This window comes from Dasypus novemcinctus, chromosome 1 (genome assembly GCF_030445035.2).
Source record: "Dasypus novemcinctus isolate mDasNov1 chromosome 1, mDasNov1.1.hap2, whole genome shotgun sequence".
Classification (NCBI taxonomy): Eukaryota; Metazoa; Chordata; class Mammalia; order Cingulata; family Dasypodidae; genus Dasypus; species Dasypus novemcinctus.
In genome coordinates this window covers 202,895,797-202,914,146 of record NC_080673.1, presented here as the reverse complement: position 1 = coordinate 202,914,146, position 18,350 = coordinate 202,895,797, and the positions used below count along the sequence as shown (strand labels likewise).

The window sequence follows — 18,350 nt, the reverse complement described above, 5'->3', positions numbered from 1 at the left end:
TGCTCTCCTGTGGCACAGGAGGGGCACACACACTCTGGGGCCTGGGTTCGAGTCCAGAAGCTTCATCGTTCCTGGCGGCCTGGGCAAGCCTCTTCCCCATCAACACTCCAGGTTCCACCCCTGTCCAGTGGGCACAGCTGAGCACCTTGCAGGGCCACCCGGCATGGCCCGTGGGAGTGCCTGTACCCAGCAGCTCCCTGCTGGCACCGGGGAGCTGCACCTTAGCGAGACCTGGCGGGAACTGGACAGCAGATGTGTTTTGGTAGCGCCCTGGCCCGGCACGCTGCCTTTTGTAGAATGTCCTGGTTTTGACTTTTGTAGATGAATGAAGTGAGCATGAAAATATCACACATGTGAGAGAGGAGGGCTGGCTCGAATGGGGTACAGGACAAAACAGGATCTTGGAATTCGATTTTTATTAAAAAAAATAAGAAAATCCCAAACATGATCATTTACCATAGTTGGCCGGCCAGATGCGTGACTTATTCCAAAGTACGGACTCTGCCTCCCCGCCCTCCGTGTGGCCTTTCCACGTCCTGGGTTCTCTTCGCTTCCCTGAGCAGCCCTGGAGCCAGCAGCGGCCGCCAAGGGTTCACTCTCCCCGGAAGTGGATGAAGAATGTGCGGATTTCCTTCGGGTGGACCGTGACGGCGAGGCCTCTGGGCGGCCCTGAGGGAGGGCTGGAGCCACCTGTGGGGGTGGAGGGGCCCATCCAGCACGGCCCTGGGAGCCGCTGCCCCCCAGGACGTCTCCTCCCAGCCTCCCGGTCAACCCCACCTGCCTACAGCCTGCCGTGGCTGCCACGGGGACGGCGGTCCCCGGCTGTCCCTCTTCCACCCAGGACCCCAGCACCGAGTGGGTCTCTTGCATTTTGCCCCCGCTCAGGGAGCAGCTAATACATAGGTCAGTCCTGGCCCCATGTGGCCTCAGGCCCTTCCCCCAGTGTGTTGTCCTCCGCGTCTAAGGGCTTTCTCCCTGCCACCAACCCCCTGGCGAGCAGGACTGGTGGAGCAGCCTCGGGGCTCCCTGGTAAATGCTGTGTACCATCCCCCCATCCACAGCATTTACTGAGTTTAAAACAGGCCAGAGTCACGTATGTGCAAAATGAAGCTCACGCTATCCCAGGGCAGAGCAGGGATGGAGGGCTGGGCAGCTGACGCTGGCCTGGGGGAGCTCCGAGGAAAGGGGCACTGACCCTTCCACGCCACAGGGCGGGGAGCAGAGGGCACCCATCTGGCTTTGGCCATAAGCTCAGCACCTGGCACTGGGCCAGGACAGACGGGTAGAGCAGCAGAAGACTCCAAAACCCCTACCCAAGGACCCAGGGACTGTTCCATCAGTCCTGCCCTCAAGGAGCTTGGACCAGGCCTTCGTTTCAGACCAAACTTAGAGTTGTGAGCTCCGCCTTTGCCTCACTGGGCTTCACTGAAGCAGGCCGGGGGCTGGGGCTCCACCTTGGGGAGGGAAGCCTGCTCATTCATCCGTCCACCTGTTCATTCATCCACCCATCCCTCTGTCCATCTACCCACTTGTCCATCCATCTATCCAAAATCTAACCACCCACCCATCCACCCACCTACGTGTCCATCCATCTGTCCACCCACCCCTCCATTTATCATGGACTGAGAGCCTACTATGTCCCCAGCATTATGCCATGTGTACAGGACAAAGAAATCCACGAGACAGAGCTCCACGGGGGCCGGGGGAGCAGAGCAGGTGCTGATCCAGCCCGGGACCCGGGGGAGGCTTGCCAGGAGAGCGCGAGGAGGAGCTGGCTGGGGTGAACAGGCCCCGGGTACTCTGGGCAGTGGGCGTGGCACGGGCAGCGTGCGGGCGGCACGAAGCTGCCTGTGGAGTCGGGCACTCCCAGGCATGCGTGCCATGTGAGGCTCAGGCGGCAGACGGTGTCGGGCACACCCCAGGGGGCACGCTGCGAGCTTGGGGTTCTCACCCAGCACACGGGAGGGTGTATGCTGGGACAGTTCTCAAGAAAGAACTGATGGACAGCAGGAGGCACATATACACTCGACAAACGTGTATGTATGTGGGCTTGTGTGGGAGCCCGGCAGGTGGAGGGACAGAGGGATGGAAGGACGCACATATGTGCAAGCACACACACACATACACACATACACACAGGCGTGAGTGGGAACCCAGCAATTTCAGGCAAATGAAGGAGGTCTGCATTCCTTATGGCTCACTCTATAGCACACAGGGGCAGGCTGAGGCTCAGAGAGGGCAAGCAGCCCACTCAAAGTCACACAGCTCCTACGAGCAGAGCTGGGATTTGAACTGGGTCTGTCCAGCTCCTGTGCCTGCTCAGGGGCAGCTGGGGGTCCTGGGTGGGGGCTCGGCCAGGGGCTGTCCCACCTCTGCGGCGGCGGGTCTGCGTCCTCCAATGCCAGCGGTGCAGGGTGCTCACGTCCCATGTCCCTGTGAGGGAGCGCTCCTCCACGGCCACCACGGACCCCAGCCCCTGCAGCACAGCCTGCGGGGACAGGAGCAGAGGCACAGGTCAACGACAGGGAGGTGGCTCCTGAGCCAGGAGCAAAACGGAACCAGCAGCAGGGGCACATTGTCACCGAGCGTCCTTGGGGCACCAGGTCCTGCCTGAGCACGTGCCACGCCCCCCTCAATTCTCCCAGGGAGTACGCTGAGTCTTCAAGGACGGGGATCCGGAAGCTGGAGAGGTGTGCTTCGCCTCGCGGCCCCGCTGCATGAGCAGACCTGGGAAGGGGGGGCACTTTCACCTGCGTCCCCCTTTCCCCCTGGTGCTGCTCACCAGCCCCAGGGATGAAGCTGGGTACACTTATCCTCCCCCCTGTGTCAAATGGCCATCGTCCCCGCTTCCCTTGCAGCTAAGGAAGGCACGTGGCCCAGCTCTGGCCACTGCGGAGAAAGGACAAGTCTGTGAAGGGAGGGGTGGGGTTGCTTTGGGAGGGCCCCCCCGTGCAGACAGAAGGAAAGTGTCACCCCTTTCTGCCTTGCCTTAAACATGCTCAGGATGCCTGTGCCAGCCTGTGACCAGGAGGCAACAAGCAGGAAGACAAAAACCAACAGGTGGCCTAGGGAGAAGGGGCAGGGGACGGCTCTGAGCTCAGCGTCGGGCAGCTGAACTGCTCACGGCCTCCGCCACCCCGGGCGCTCTCGTGAGCTGAGGACACACCCGCGTCTCCCGGGTGTTACGGACTGAACTGCATCCCTCAACAAGACGTCATCGAGAAGACGGTGGAGCGAGACAAAGAGGGCTCGGTCCCTGCAAAGGAGGTTTGAGTGTTCAGCAAGAACCGGCAGAAACACCTTTCTCAGAGCTCCAGAGACAGTTAAATGACTGTAGAAACAGGGCAAGTGTGAACTCAAGAGAAAGGCCACTTACAAGACGCATGCGCAGACGGAACCAGAGAAGCCCTAGGCTGTGGCCTGCAGCTGTTCTCTAAACCCACTGCATGGACAAGCCTGGAAGGAGAGCACAGCTCAGGTCAGTCTGCAAAGACTGGGAAAGGTGTTTTCTTTCCTTTTTTTCTTTTTTTATTAGCTCCTGAAATTCAAAGAAAGCTCTTTCCTAACACCAGCTGGATACAAGCTTAAGAAACAGACAGCTCAGAGTCTAATTCCAGCAATAACATATTAAAATAGCAAAACGTCCAGGTTTCAAGAAAAAAATTACAAGACATATGAAAAAAAGGAAGTGATGGCCCAGGCAAAGGAGAAGGTTAGAGCCCTAGAAACCATCAGTGAGGAGGACCAGAGCTGGGCATTCCATTTTAAAAAAATGGTTGTAAATATGCTCAAAGAGCTAAAGGCAATCAGGGCAACAATAGCTGAACACAGAGGGAATATCAACAGAGAGATGGGAATTCTGAAAAGGAACCAAACAGAGCTGAAAACCACAGACACAGAAATTTAAAACTCCCTGGAGGGACTTAACAGCAGACTGGAGCTGGCAGAAGAAAGAATCAGTGAACCTGAACATAAGACAAGTGAAACCCTCTGTCTGAAGAGCAGAAAGGAAAGGCTGAAGTGAAGGGAGCAGAGCCTGAGGATGCTGTGGGACTCCTTCAAGTCTGCCACTACTGACGTCATGGGCGTCCCAGGAAAAGAGAGAAAGGGGCAGAGAGAACACTCGAAGAAATAGTGGCTGAAAACCTCCCCAGTGTAATGAACAGCAGGAAAGCTCAGTGAACCCCATCGCCCACACCCACAGATGCGTGGTCTGAACTGGCCCCAGGGCTTCACCTGTAGAGGGTAGCACAAGGTGACCACACCCGAGCCCGCGCCTGCCTGCCCTCTGCCCACTGGACGCCTGGCCCCGCGCTGGCAGCGGGAGCCCCCGGAGGCTCAGGCCTGCACCTGGCCCTCCGAGGACCCACCGCCAGGGTGGGAGACCCTGGAGGAAAGAGCCCACCCCTGCTCAAGGTGGCGAGGGCCTGGCAGGAGAGGCGGAGGTGCGCGGGGAAAGTGCCGCTGAGAAGCTTGCACGCTGGGTGACGGGGCTTCTCTGTGACTCGGGGGAGCACACGGCCGTCAACACAGGCCACGGAGCTTCTCCGTGAGCAGAGAAGGAAAGAGAGAGCTCGCGGCCCCAGAAAGAGTGCTAACCGGGGAAGAAATGGGGCGTTTTAGCCTGCCTTCTGGGTAAAGAACAGGGTCAGGTGAGCGGCGGAAGTCTCACCTGTCATGGGGGCTAAGAGGACACGTTAGGGCCAAGAGGGGGAAGTGGGAAGGGGCCAGGAGCCCGGGGGGCTGTGGGAGGTGCAGGGGGTGGGAGAGGCCCAGCGCCCCCCTGCCCCAGCCAGGGCCACGTCCACGTCCACGTGGGAGTTGCTCGGGAGGATGCACTGCCTTGGGGCTCTTTCCGCAGAGGTGGCTTCTAAACCAGAAGCTCACACCTGGCGCTTCCTTCCCGGGGTACAGCGTCTGCCTGGCACCGTGGGGTGGGGGTGGGGTGCAGGGAGGGGGACAGGTGCGGCTTACCTTCAGATCCACGGTCACCGGCTGGGACAGGACCGGGTCCTCCCCCGCCTCATACAGGTGGTGCAGCCGCAGCAGGACCCGGCGCAGGTCTGCCTGGGCCTCCCCTCCGTGGCCTGTGGGGGAGGGGCAGGTGGCAGCAGGAACCCCCAGCGCGCTGAGTCTGCGTCACGCTTTGTCACGACTCTTGTCCCAATCTCTGCGAGGCGGCCGACTGGGTCTCCCGCTTGACCCGAGGCACTGAGACATGGCCATGCAGCCGGCGGGCAGGAGAGGGAGGCTTCCCAGCCAGGCCCGGCCACCAGGGCCGGCGCCACAGGCCCGTCCTCAGCACACCTGGCCTGGGGGACTCCCGTTCCCCTTCCCTGCCCCACAACTGCTGGGGCCGCAAAGAGCGAGCAGAGTGACCTGCCGGTGGCTGAGGATGCACGTGGAGTGACAGAGCTGCCCTCAGCCGGGGTCCCTGGGGAGCGCAGAGAAGGGCGCCCCTGCTCCCCCTTGGACAGGGAACAGTGGGGAGAAATAAACTGACACCATGTCACCATAGCGAGGGGCTGGGGCTGCTGGTGACGGCAGCAGAACAGCGCCGCGGGCTCATCGCCATGCACCTGACCTTGGGTCCTTCCCCTGTGGGCTCATCGCCACGCACCTGACCTTGGGTCCTTCCCCTGTGGGCTCATTGCCATGCACCTGACCTTGGGTCCTTCCCCTGGTCGCCATGCACCTGACCGTGGGTCCTTCCCCTGTGGGCTCATTGCCATGCACCTGACCTTGGGTCCTTCCCCTGTGGGCTCATCGCCACGCACCTGACCTTGGGTCCTTCCCCTGTGGGCTCATTGCCATGCACCTGACCTTGGTTCCTTCCCGTGGGCTCGTCTCCATGCACCTGACCTTGGGTCCTTCCCCTGCGGGCTCATCTCCATGCATCTGACCCTGGGTCCTTCCCCTGCAGGCCCGTCTCCGTGCACCTGACCGTGGGTCCTTCCCCTGCAGGCCCGTCTCCGTGCACCTGACCTTGGTTCCTTCCCGTGGGCTCGTCTCCATGCACCTGACCTTGGGTCCTTCCCCTGTGGGCTCGTCTCCACGCACCTGACCCTGGGTCCTTCCCCTGTGGGCTCGTCTCGGCGCACCTGACCCTGGGTCCTTCCCCTGTGGGCTCGTCTCCGCGCACCTGACCCTGGGTCCCTCCCCTGCAGGCCCGTCTCCGTGCACCTGACCTTGGGTCCTTCCCCTGCGGGCTCGTCTCCATGCACCTGACCTTGGTTCCTTCCCGTGGGCTCATCTCCATGCATCTGACCTTGGTTCCTTCCCGTGGGCTCGTCTCCGCGCACCTGACCCTGGGTCCCTCCCCTGCGGGCTCGTCTCCGTGCATCTGACCCTGGGTCCTTCCCCTGCGGGCTCGTCTCCATGCACCTGACCTTGGTTCCTTCCCGTGGGCTCATCTCCATGCACCTGACCTTGGGTCCTTCCCCTGTGGGCTCGTCTCCACGCACCTGACCCTGGGTCCTTCCCCTGTGGGCTCGTCTCCGCGCACCTGACCCTGGGTCCTTCCCCTGTGGGCTCGTCTCGGCGCACCTGACCCTGGGTCCTTCCCCTGTGGGCTCGTCTCCGCGCACCTGACCCTGGGTCCCTCCCCTGCGGGCTCGTCTCCACGCATCTGACCCTGGGTCCTTCCCCTGCGGGCTCGTCTCCATGCACCTGACCCTGGGTCCTTCCCCTGCGGGCTTGTTTCCACACACCTGACCTTCGGTCCTTCCCCTGCGGGCTCGTCTCTGTGCACCTGACCTTAGAACCTTCCCAAGGGCTTGTCTCCACGCACCTGACCTTGGGTCCTACCCCTGCAGGCTCGTCTCCATGCACCTGACCTTCGGTCCTTCCCCTGCGGGCTCGTCTCCACACACCTGACCTTGGGTCCTTCCCCTGGCCGTCATGCCTGGCCAGCCTCACTGCGGGGCACCATTTTAGAGGTGAAATGACCAAAGCTCAAAGGAAAGCATGAAGGCCAAGGGCCTGCAAAGTGGGGTGTCCCCTGGCAGCATGGGGGCTCAACCCTGGCTTGCAGGGTTCTCCATTGTGCTTGGCCAGCCCCGGAGTGGAGAGGAAAGGCCTGCCAGGCGGGGTGGCTGCCCCACTGGGTCGTCTTTTGGGGGTGCTGGTCTGCAGCTGGGGTTCACTGTTAGGAAGCCTCCTGGGCTGCAGATGCGGCCACATTCTCCAGGTCAGCGTCACTGGGGACAGGGTATATGTGGCCAGCGCCAGCCATTGCGCTTGACTTTCTCTTGCGCTGGCTCAGGACCTGAAGGTTAACGCCTCTCTTTTTCCTCTGTCTCCTTAATTCTGGAGACTTACTGAGTGCCCATCTTTCAGGCATGCCGGGCCCCGGGGGGACACGAGTCAGCCCCCGCCTTTGAGCTGCTCCCAGCTAGCGGGGGCAGATAAGGTGCAGCCGGTACAAACGCTTCCAAACAGGACCAGCTGATTCCTGGTGGGTGCCACCTCCTCCTGGAAGCCCTGCCCGATGCCTCTGCTGGGGACCTGCCTCTGGCCACTCTGTCCCCTTGCCTGCTGCCTTTTCTGCTTCCTCCTCTCGGAGAGCCCAGGGACATTTGCAGCTCTAGCCCCAGCCCCTGGCATGAGAATGTACGTTGTGTGAATGAGCAGCGGCTCCTGATGGTCAGGGCTGCCTGAGTCAGGAGCCCAGTGGGATGGGTGTTTTGGGGCTCCAGGAGGGCTCCTAGAGCAGGCGACACTGGGGAGGGTCTGAGGGTCAGGCAGGATGGGGACAACGGTCCAGAGTGGGGGCCAGGGGCTGGGTTCTGTCCGAGAGCGTGGGCAGGCTCAGGGCCGGGGCCAGGGCTCCTGTGGCCTCGGTCTCCCCACCTGCCAGCGGGCCTGGAGCGGAGCGCCCCTGGGTGGCAGGCCCGCCTCACCTGCCTGGAGCCCTCGCATGTGCTCCGTGTGGTTTGAGCTGTAGTTCCAGCCGGGGATGCTGAGCAGCTGCAGGTGGATGTTGGGGGGCAGCGTCACGGCCTCTTGCTGCTGTAGTCCTGGGGGCCCGGGGGCGGTCCCTGTAAGACAGAGGGCAGGGTAAGGGGAGGGTTTGGGCCCTGCCCTCTGTCTTACAGCCCAGCTCCTGCCCACCCCGTGTGCCCTACACTGCAGCGAGGCGCCTGCCACCCACTTCGCCCGCTTCCGTGCCTTTGCTCCCGCAGGCCCTTCCTCCCACCTCCCGGCTGCTGAGATCACAGCCTAAGGGCTGGAATGGCCTTGAACCTCATCTGTCCACCCCTTTCAGGCTACGGATGAGACAGAGGCCCGAGAAGGGGCACAGCTTGTTCAAGGTCACGTGGCAAGGTCACACAAACGCCGTTCGTTTTCCAAGGCCTCGGACGCTGGCTCTGTCCCTCTGCTCCAGACGCTGGGCTGTGGCTGGAGCTAGCGCCCTCCCACAATGCCCCAGGCCCAGGGACAGGTGCTGGCCTGGACCACCTGAGCCGGGCAGGACCAGCCAGCTTCCTTGCCAGTTAGGAGAAGGCAGGTGTGAGACAGAGAGCTCAGGTGAAAGGTGGACAGAGGGCCAGACCCCGGGCCCGGCGTCACCCCTGCCGTCCCCTCGGCTCTGTGGACCTGGGGATGGACCCTTCCTGCACCCAAGCTGGCTCAAGGGGTGTGTCTCTCACATACACCCAACAGAGGCCAGAGTGGGCCAGGGGAGAGCAGACAACAACTGTGGAGTCTTCCCAGGTAAGACAACATCCTCCTCATCAGAAAGGCCCCCGGAGGCCGGGAAGGAGCCGCGCACGGAGCCGGGAGCCGTCCTGATGCCACCGGGCCGTCAGCTCCCCCACGTGGGAGGGGCGGCCGTGACCTCCTGAGATGCCCAGAGCTGTCCTCCCACCTGCCCAGGCCCCGCCAGCTTCCCCGGGCTCTGCCCGGCTACCTTCCCTTTCGTTTCTGTTCCTTCCAAACAACAGAATCTTAACTGACACCCCCCGAGCCGGCCCTGGTCTCTTCCCAGATGGGAACCCACAGAACTAGCCCATGTGACAGTGCCTCTCCCTGGGCACCCTGCCCCGCATGAGCAGGTCCTTCTTGAGAGACACTGTCTTACACATCCCCTGCAGGAGGCACACCGCAGGAGCGCAGTGAATGCATGCTCGCTGGTTCTGACGCTCAAATGGAAGCAGGCAAATCTTACAAGCACATGTGAACCAAAACCTCTGCAAGTGTCTTAGAGAGAGAAAACAGTTCAAAGTCTTGGGTGAGGATGGTACCAAACTGGATCTGTCTTTAACTCATTAAAGGCTAATTGAAAGCATTATCTTTAAACATAAACATTAAAGTTTCTCAGTTTCATCTATGTTAGTAAAGATATAGAACAACATGGTTGTAAATCTACAGAAGCCTAAGTGGAGGCAGAGCATAAATCCTGCACATCCGACCATGGACTGGAAGCACCCTCACCTGGTGACGGCATACCCAAAGTCAGGCAAGAGCAGTCTTTTAAATGCTGAAGTAACACGGTGATGCTCTCATATTCAGAAAGAACAGGACACACAGAGGAGAAACTGGGGTGAGTCTCCACTCGTGCTTGCTGTCTGACCTGGAGTGAGCCCCTGAACCCGTTCTCTCTTCAGTTCACCCATCTGCTAAATGGGGGGCTTGGACAGGACGGGGCACAAGCTGCCGGGGGCTGGGGGGACACAGCCCCTCCCAAGGCCAGTGTGTTCCACAAGGGACCTCTTACCAGCCAGCTCGCCAAACAGCACCACGGGCCCGTGCTGCAGCGCCAGCCCGCTCCTCGGGCGCAGGGCGGCCGTGAGCGGCCGGGGCCCCAGGACGAGCCAGAGCACGGGGTGGACAATCGAAGTATCGTTGAGGGTGAGGTTGTAGCCCAGGTCCCACTCGAGGTTGTTCCACAGCCGCCGGTGGAGCATGACCTGCAGGAAGGAGGTGCCTGAGGGGCCCGGCCTCACCCCTGCACCTGCCCGCCGGGGCCAGGCCACGCCCCCCTCCTACCTCCACCTGCCCGTTGCCCTGGCTGGAGACGCCGTGAGCCCGCTCTGCCAGCAGCACCAGCCTGCTTCGGTCGTCCTCGATGAAGGCCGACTGGACCATGGGGTAGTAGTTCTGCAGACATGAATGGCAATCAGAGCAGGGAGCCGGGGCCGCTGGGCCAGGCCCACCCAAGGCAGCCCTCTGCACAGGCACGGCAGCAGACCACGCGCCTGCGGCGGGTCCCAGCGCCACTGCCTCCAGCCGTGTGTCCCCGGGGAGGCGTAGCCTGCCAAGCCTCAGTTTCCCCATCTGTGAAATGGGGTCCAGAAGACCCATTTTGCTAAGCCCCCTCTCAATACAGAGGTGGAACAGACATCACCATCCCAGGGTTCACAGGCTGGAGGAATAGAGTATGGATTAGAGTGGACTTACTGATATCCTATTCTGGAACTACTGTGATTAGTAATGGAAGAAACTGTAGCACTGAGGTGGAGAAAGTGGCCACGGTAGCTGCTGAGGGTGGGGAGAGGGAAGAGATGTGATGTGGGGGCATTTTCAGGACTTGGCGTTGTCCTGGGTGGTCGTGCAGGGACAGATGCTGGACATTGTCCTGCCATGGCGCACTGGGTGGACGGGGGGAGAGTGTAGACTACAATATAAACCACTATCCATGAGGTGCAGCAGTGCTCCAAAATGTACTCACCAAATACAGTGAATGTGCCACCTTGATGAAAGATGTTGATGTGGGAGGAGTGGGGTGAGGGGGGTGGGGGGTGTAAGGGGACCTCTTATATTTTTTGAATATAACATTAAAAAAAAAACAAAGAGAGAGGAAAAAAAGACTCGTTCTGCACAACCGCTGGAAGGAGGGTGGGAGTGCGTGCCTCGGCGCTCGGCTGCTGCGTGGAGAAGGGACTTGGGGTGGGCTGGAAAAGCAGTTGCACAGCCTGGGCCCTCGTATCTGGGCGAGCAGACGTCCTTGGGCCTCACAGACACCCATGTTCAGGCTTCCCAGGGTGCAGCAGCTGAGAACGAGCAACCCGGGCTTAAGGGGAGCCCAGGGAAAGCAGGGCAGGCTGGGGACGCGCCCATGAGGCGCCGATGCCCTTAGGGAGAACACATGGCAGGACAGAGAGGCAGGGAGCGCTGCGCTTCCCTGGGTCCTCCCCCACACCCCTGGCCACACTGCAGGTGTCACTCCCTGACCCAGGAGAGTGCCCAGGTGCGGCACCTGCCGGGGCCACGTGACTCTGAGGCCAAGGACCCGGAGCTGAGCCCGGTCCGGCCGTGCGCTCCCCGCTGTGCCCGGCTGCTGGCGTGCTCTTGGCTGAGAGCAGGTGGGGGCCCAGGCACTGGTCGGGCACCCCGTCACTAAATCCCTGGGACCACCGTTGGCTGGGCCACTCGCCAAAACAGGCACAGACAGGTTTGGGAGCTTGCCCAAGGTCCCCTGGAGTTCAGCCAGCGTCGGGGCCGCAGCCCGTGCTCTCGGGCCCGCAGTGGGTACGGGGCCGGGATAGAACTCTCTCCAGAGGCCGGTGCTGCTGCCCGCTGGGCTCACGGGCCCGTGCTGGCCTTCGGGAAGGCCTTCCTGCGCCCGGCTGGCGCTGTACCCGGGGGCACGGCGGGCCGTACCCGGGCGATGCTGTTGTTCCCGTAGGCCCGGAAGGGCCGCCGCTGCATCTGGTACCCGTTGTTGTCCGTGTGGACGACCTGCTGGCTGTCCAGGTCCGTGCTGGTCCTGAGCACGGCCTCGCGGTTCAGCTCCAGGGGGCCCACCCGGTACTCCTGCTCTATCCGCCGGCACAGCGGCTCCCCGCCGCGGCTTGGCGGCACGTGGGCGACACGGGAGTGGATGGCGTACGCATAGTCCTTGGCCGTCTCGTTCCTGGAGGAAGAGGCGGAATCAGGGAGCCCCAGGAGACATCCAGGGGCTCCCTCCTTCCTGTCGGCAGGGCGGGTGGGAAAAGGCGCTCCTGGATTCTGAGCACCAGCTGGCAGGAGCCGGGTCCCGGAGGCTGTGGGGACGCTGTCCCAGCCCCGGGCAGCCGGTGCCTGTCCCACCAGAGCGTGAGCACACCTCTCGCCTTTAAGGCACCGTTGCTGAGGGTCTCTGCCAGCCCTGGGCTTAGACCCTACACCAGGAGACGCAGACGGCCCCACGGGCAGGGCCAGAGCCAGGCGTTTCTTACCGCCCCCTGCACCAGGCCACAGCCCCGCTCAGAGCCAGGAGCCAGGGCCGGCGAGCGGGGCAGGCCCTCGGTGCCAGCCGGGCCCGCGCGCACCTGTAGAAGTACTGCCGGATCTCCGTCACGAGCTTGCCGGCCACCACCTCCAGCCCCACGGCTGCCCACGCTGGCTCCGCCGCCTCGTGGGGCGCGAACATGTAGTTGTCGGAAACGGGGCCCCGTCTCACGTCGCCGTTGACGTGGTATTCCAGGAACTCCTGCGTCACGTGTACTGTCCGGTTACTCTGCCTGGAGCGGTGAGAGAGAACACATCGCTGTCCCCATGGGCAAGAACGCAGAGGCCACGCGACGAGGCTAGCGCACGTGGTTCCCACGGAGACCCCTTGGGCCCAGAGCCAACTGGTTCCACCTGACCCTAACGTTAGCTGGGGAACCGTGTCCCAGGGCAGACGACAAATCAGGAGAGGGACAGAGGCCACCAGCAGGCGCTCTGAGGGCCGGAAGCTGAGGGCCCCGACGCTGCCGTGGACGAGGGAATCGCTGCCCGGGAAGCGGGGACCCCTGCCCGCATCCGCAGCCCCGACACTGACGCCGAGTGGTCCGGCAGGAAACCAACGGTCACCACATGCTGGAAACCTTCGCGTCGTCTTGTCAAATCCCCGCCAGTGTTATGGCGGAGACTCGGCCCGTGTCACTATGAGACCCACGGAGGCGCGGGTCTCCTGCAGGTCTCAGGAGCCTGCCTGGCTCACGCAGGCCAGGGCTCAGACCCAGCCCCAGCTCCAGGCCACGTGGGCTGCCCCCACGTTAGGATTTCCCACTCAGGACTGAGAACGGTGGAGAGTGGGGTGGCAGGGACTGGAGCTGTGGACACGTTTTAAATTAGAAATGATACGACAGCCAAGCGAATGCACACGTGACGCATCTGCCTTGGCACCTGGCCTCGCCGAGGGGCAGGTGGAGACCCAGCCCCAGCTTTGGGGTTTTGGGGGCCCATGGTGGGGGAGGGGAAGGAGGTGAGAAACAGGGAAGGGGCCGCTGAGCCCGAGGAGGAGGAGGGAAGGAAGAGCGTCTTCTCGTTGGCGTGCCAATGACCCCTTTTCCGTGTCATCTTCGTCTCCCTTCCCGAGAGCTGCCCCCACCAAAGCTGCCCTGGGGCTGTCCCGAGCACCCGAGGCTTTCCACAGAGGCCTTGGCACGGGCGGTTTCCTGGTTTCCTTCCCTGTGGAAGAGGTGGCACGGCAGGCCCAAGAATGTGCCCCCGTGCTGGGGACGGAACCAGCCCCCCGTGAGCCTGTGTCATGGGGCCTCTGGTGGAGCCATCACTAAGGGGAGGCCTCGTGTGAACAGGATCTTCCACGACCCTGGTTAGCTGAGGCCAAACTCAGTCAGGGGAAGCAGACGCGGCTCAAGGGACAGGGCATCTGCCTACCACATGGGAGGTCCAGGGTCCAAACCCAGGGCCTCCTGACCCGTGTGGAGCTGGCCCATGCGAAGTGCTGACAAGTGCAAGGAGGGCCGTGCCACGCAGGGGTGTCCCCGCATAGGGGAGCCCCATGCACAAGGAGCGCGCCCCGTAAGGAGAGCCACCCTGTATGAAAGAAGTGCAGCCTGCCCAGGAATGGTGCTGCACACACTGAGAGCTGATGCAGCAAGGTGACAGAACAAAAAGGGACACAGATTCCCAGTGCTGCTGACAAGAATGCAAGCGGACAAAGAAGAACAAACAGCAAATGGACAGAGAGAGCAGACAACTGGGCGAGTGGGGGAGAGAAAGAAATAAAAAAAAAAAGCTAAAAAACAAAAGCAAAAACAGAATCAGGGTGGCCTGAGTCCCCAAGGCCAGGGTGTCAGAAGGCAGAGGAAATTCAGATGCAGTCAGTAGAAGCCAGAAGCAGGAGAAGCCAGAGAACAAGAGGCCACCATCACGGGGATGCGACAGCGGCCCTGCCACACCTTGACTTGGGACTTCGGCCTCTGCAACGGTGAGCCAATAAACCCGTGGTATAAGTCAACCCGTGCGCAGTATTGCCACAGCAGTGCTGGCAGTATGAGACGGGGGTGTGATGAGCCCAGGCCCCCGTGCACGCCTCCGCCTCAGAGCCAGCTTTGGCTGCCCCACCTCTCCCAGATGCTGTGCATCAGATTGGTGTCCCGGTCCAGGAGTACTGTGTAGCAGTCGTTCTCCACGCGCACCAGGTGTCGGCCCCCACGCCTGGGTGGTCTCCTTGGCCTGCGGCCAAACCGGAGGGTGGCAGCCAGCTCCCCGGCACCCTCCCGGGTCCCTGGGCCGGGCCGGATGCTGTAGTGCCGGTAGCTGAGGCCTGGGACGGTGGTCAGGAAGAGCAGGCTGTACACAGACGGGGTGCTGGTTGAGTTCTGGACCTGCAAGGCCACAGGGATGGGACAAAACAGTGGGTCTCAGGCTGGAAGGCACCTCGGTCTCCCTGGCAGCCCCCTCCTGCCCCCGGCCCCGCGTGGCTTGGCTTTGGCTCAGCGTGAGCCGCTGCCCTCCTGGCTGCGTCCTGCCTCGCCCGCTCCGTTCCCTCCACCTCGACTACCTTCCTGGGAGGGCCCCCTCTTCCCCAATCCCCCAGTCTCCCTAGGGGTGGGACTCTGGTCAGGTTAACCCACCCCTGAGTTGCCCATGGTGGGGGCTGGAGGAGGGGCCCGGCCCACCCAGCTGAGCCCCCCACTCTGTAGAAGCATGCAGTCTGTGGGCCCCACGGTGGGGGTCCTATCAGGAAGCCCCCTGCTGCTCACCCAGCCTCCGGCCCAGCCTTTCTCTGAAATCAAGCATTTTGCCCTCCTCGCCCGATCCTGGCTGAGCCGACCCCCTGCCCTATTTAGAGACGCGCGCCAACCCCCCGCTGCTTCCGTCTACTGAGCCCGGGGCTTTTCTTCTTAGCCTGTGGCCTGTCTCATCCTGGGAAACGGTAAGCCCCCCAAGGTCGGGCAAGCTGGCCCCGTCAGTACCCCGGGCACCCCGACGAGAGCCGCCCCGCAGCAGGGGCTCCGGGAGCCGGTGCTGAGCGAGCTCCCCCTGCATCGGTGGCACGGTGGGGTGGAGGGGGCAGCGCGTGCTAGGTCTGCCCGCACCAACGTCTCTCCTCCCCTGACGACGGGATCTCCTGGCTCTCGGTCTCAGCTGGGACCCCGTCCCGGGCCCCACGTCGTCATCACAGCTGTGTGTCTCCGTGTCCGCTCCCCACCTGGATGAAGTGACCTCAAGGGAGGACACTGGATGTGGCTCCCGGGCCTTGACCCCCAGCCCAGTGCCGGGCCCAGAGAGGGCATTCTGGGCGTGTTTGCTGAATGACTGAGTGATGGTTCAGCCCCCTCACACCTCCCCGAGACTGGGTGACCCAGAGGGGGCCTCCTGGAACTGGTGTCCTTTCCAGGCCATGGAAAGGGACGAGGACAGACCCCTGACTCATTCTGGAAGGGGGTCCTGAAGCATGGGGCAGGAGAGGCAGCCCCTAACTTCAGTGCTTCTTATATTAAAGTGCCCCAGCAGACCCCTGAAGGCTTTTCCACAAGCCAGAGTGGGGATTTACATTCCACTATTAGCGCTGGCAGGAGGGAGGGAGGGGGGACGCTTCCCATCCAGCGCACGCCACGGGCACAGAAGGGGGTCCCCAGAACAGAGGGGCAGGGGACCGGCCAGGCGGTGCTGCTGCTGGAATCCTACTCCACTCAGCCCGGGAGGCCCTCGTCCTGAGTGGGAGCTCTCAAGCGAGCGGGCAGGGCGCCGGGGTGGGGTACGCAGGGGGAGGCCCACGGCTCGCAGCCGGTGGACCTGGGAATGAATCCTGCCCACCTCTCGCCCACTGGGGACGCTGGACAAGCCCCTAAGCCTCAGAGTGTCGAGGGAGCAGATGCCAAAGCGCGACGTCAGTCCACGCGGGGACCCCGCCGAGCGCAGTGGACGCGCGGCCCGCACGGCGCTTTTGCTGGGGGCCGGGCTGGCAGACGCTCGCTGTAAACGTGGCTTTGACCGACGCAGGTGTGTAAGGCGGGAGTTTACTTCCTCCCGTCCTGACCTGCGTTAGAATCCCCATTCTGCCTCCTCCTGACGGTGTGACCTCAGGGTCCCTGCCTCTCCAAGCCTCAGTTTCCCCACCTGCAAACTGGGGGCAATCCTGCTCCCCGGCAGGGCTGGGGCCAGGGTCGGGTGAGACTGTGGGTGCACAGCGGGGCACACGCTCTCCAGCAGGACGCTGATACCTGGGCGGGCACGGGGCGGCCCCGCTCGTCCGTGACGCTGACTCCAGGGAGGCCGACGGTGAGGGTGACGATGGAGGTGACCGTCCAGGCCAGCGGGTTGTAGACCACAGCCACGTGTTGGGGGGGCCCTGCGTGCACACAGAGAGGAGGCTTTACCTCCCGCCTCCACGCTCAGCCCCCTGGACACCCCTCGGTACAAGGGAAACCGAGGCACGTGAGACCCAGCCTCCAGGAGCTCTGGGGGCAGCGGGGAATAGGGGCAGGCAGGCGCCCCGTCTGCGCAGCGCCCCAGTCTGGGTCAGCGGCAGGGCAGGAGGCTGGAAGGGACGGCCTCCCAGTCAGCTCCACTTCCCAGACGGGGAGACCACGGCCCACAGGAGCAGAGCCGAGGCCCAGGTGACACCCGGCTCCGAGCCCTTGGTGCCGTGCATGACGGGATATCGCCAGAGCCCGAGGGTCCGGTCGCCTCGGCCGGCTCTGAGGCCGCTGCCACCTGGCCCGGCGTCCCCGTCCCGTCCCACGTGCCTTACGCTGTGACCCCCCCGGCCCTGGATGACGTCCCTGCCTCTGCCTGGCCACCGCCTTTGCCCGGGACCCCTCTCCCGGGCTCCACCGAGTCACCGCGCGGGGCAGCCGGCCCGCTTCACCCACGCCGCCGCGCTCCGTCACTGCGACCGCCTCCCCACGTGGCTGGCGTCGGGAGGGCAGGGTCCCTGGCTGCTCCACTGCTGCTCCCGCCGGGGGTGGAAGGGGAAGGGACAGTGCTGACACCGCGAGGCTGCCGGGCAAGGCCGAGGGGAGACCTCGAGGAGTTCAAGCCGTCCAGTGAGGGCTAAGCGTGGGTGGAGTGGGGAGACGGAGCAGGCCTCACCCCCATAAACTCTCATGCACGGAGAGGGTGGCCAAGTTGCCCCCATTTTCCCAGGACTCTCCCAGTTCTAAAATGGACAGTCCCGTGTCCTGGGAATCCCCACATTCCCAGGCCAACTATGTGCGTGAAACCCTCGCGGTCAAAGAGGCTGGCCCAACGGGCGCCCCGCAAAGACGCGCACCCAGGCCGTGCCAGGGAGGAGGCGCTGCGGGCCGGGCGCCGGGTGGCCCCTGACCGTGCCCTCTGCAGGGCGGGCAGCGCGGGCGAGGGCTCAAGTCCCTGCTGTGCCCCTCCCTGGGTGGCTTCGGCAGGTGCACCTCCTCTCTGTGCCAGCTCGGCTTCCACGGCTACGAAACGAGGACGGTATGGCGCCCGTCTGAGAGCGGCCCTGGGGGGCTCTGGTACTGCGCCAAGGGCGCTCACGAAGCGCTCCGGGGGCGCCGGCGGGCTTGGTGGTCTGTCCCGCCAGCCCTCCCCGCTGCCCTGACGAGGGAGAGGAGGCTCAGAGAAACGAGCCGCTCGTCCAAGCTCCCAGCGCTGGCGGGGGGCAGGTCCCCCGGGCCCCTCCCCACGGCCCCGGCCCGCTCCCCGGCCGGGGGCCAGGCCTCCTGCTTACCCGGGCCCGCCGCCTCCTGCCGCTCCCTGGCCCCGGGCCCCAGCCCGTCCAGGACGATGGTGGCCATCAGCTTGCGCACGCCGCGCATGCCCGCGGCCAGGTGCTCCACGTACATGTCTCTCACCTTGGGGGACTCGGTGCCGGTGATGGCGTCGTGGTGCTGGACCTGCCGACCCCGAGGCGGGGGAGAAGGGGGTCAGGCCCTGCCTCTGCGCGGGCCCACTCCATGCCCGGCCCCTACCTGCGCCGGCTCTCCTTCCCTCCCAGCAGGAGCCAGGAGGAGGCGGGGGCTGACCCCGTTTCACAGAAGAGGAAACTGAGGCTCAGGGAGGCTGATGAACCCGCCCCCTCTTCCCGACCTTGCGAAAACCCCAGCCAGGGTCCTCACTTTGGGCAGAAAAGAGACTTCTGGAAAGGATCTGCCTATTCTTCACTTGCACAGTTCCACCTTCCCAGACACACTACGTAAGAATGTGAC

At 63.4% G+C, this 18,350-nt stretch overlaps 1 protein-coding gene across 1 annotated transcript in view; it reads right to left on the bottom strand.

The window, feature by feature from the left end:
• Positions 1 to 399: 399 nt before the first annotated feature.
• Positions 400 to 18,350, bottom strand: part of MAN2B2 (mannosidase alpha class 2B member 2) — a 37,263-nt gene continuing 19,312 nt past the window's right edge. The window contains exons 9-19 of the mRNA XM_058301235.1: positions 17,873 to 18,038; positions 16,386 to 16,513; positions 14,281 to 14,543; positions 12,255 to 12,446; positions 11,605 to 11,857; positions 9,991 to 10,101; positions 9,719 to 9,911; positions 7,902 to 8,039; positions 4,975 to 5,087; positions 2,371 to 2,488; positions 400 to 690 (exon numbers count right to left, since the gene is read on the bottom strand). Coding sequence (XP_058157218.1) covers positions 593 to 690; positions 2,371 to 2,488; positions 4,975 to 5,087; positions 7,902 to 8,039; positions 9,719 to 9,911; positions 9,991 to 10,101; positions 11,605 to 11,857; positions 12,255 to 12,446; positions 14,281 to 14,543; positions 16,386 to 16,513; positions 17,873 to 18,038 — 1,773 coding nt within the window. The 3' untranslated portion in view covers positions 400 to 592. The remainder of the gene's footprint in view (positions 691 to 2,370; positions 2,489 to 4,974; positions 5,088 to 7,901; positions 8,040 to 9,718; positions 9,912 to 9,990; positions 10,102 to 11,604; positions 11,858 to 12,254; positions 12,447 to 14,280; positions 14,544 to 16,385; positions 16,514 to 17,872; positions 18,039 to 18,350) is intronic.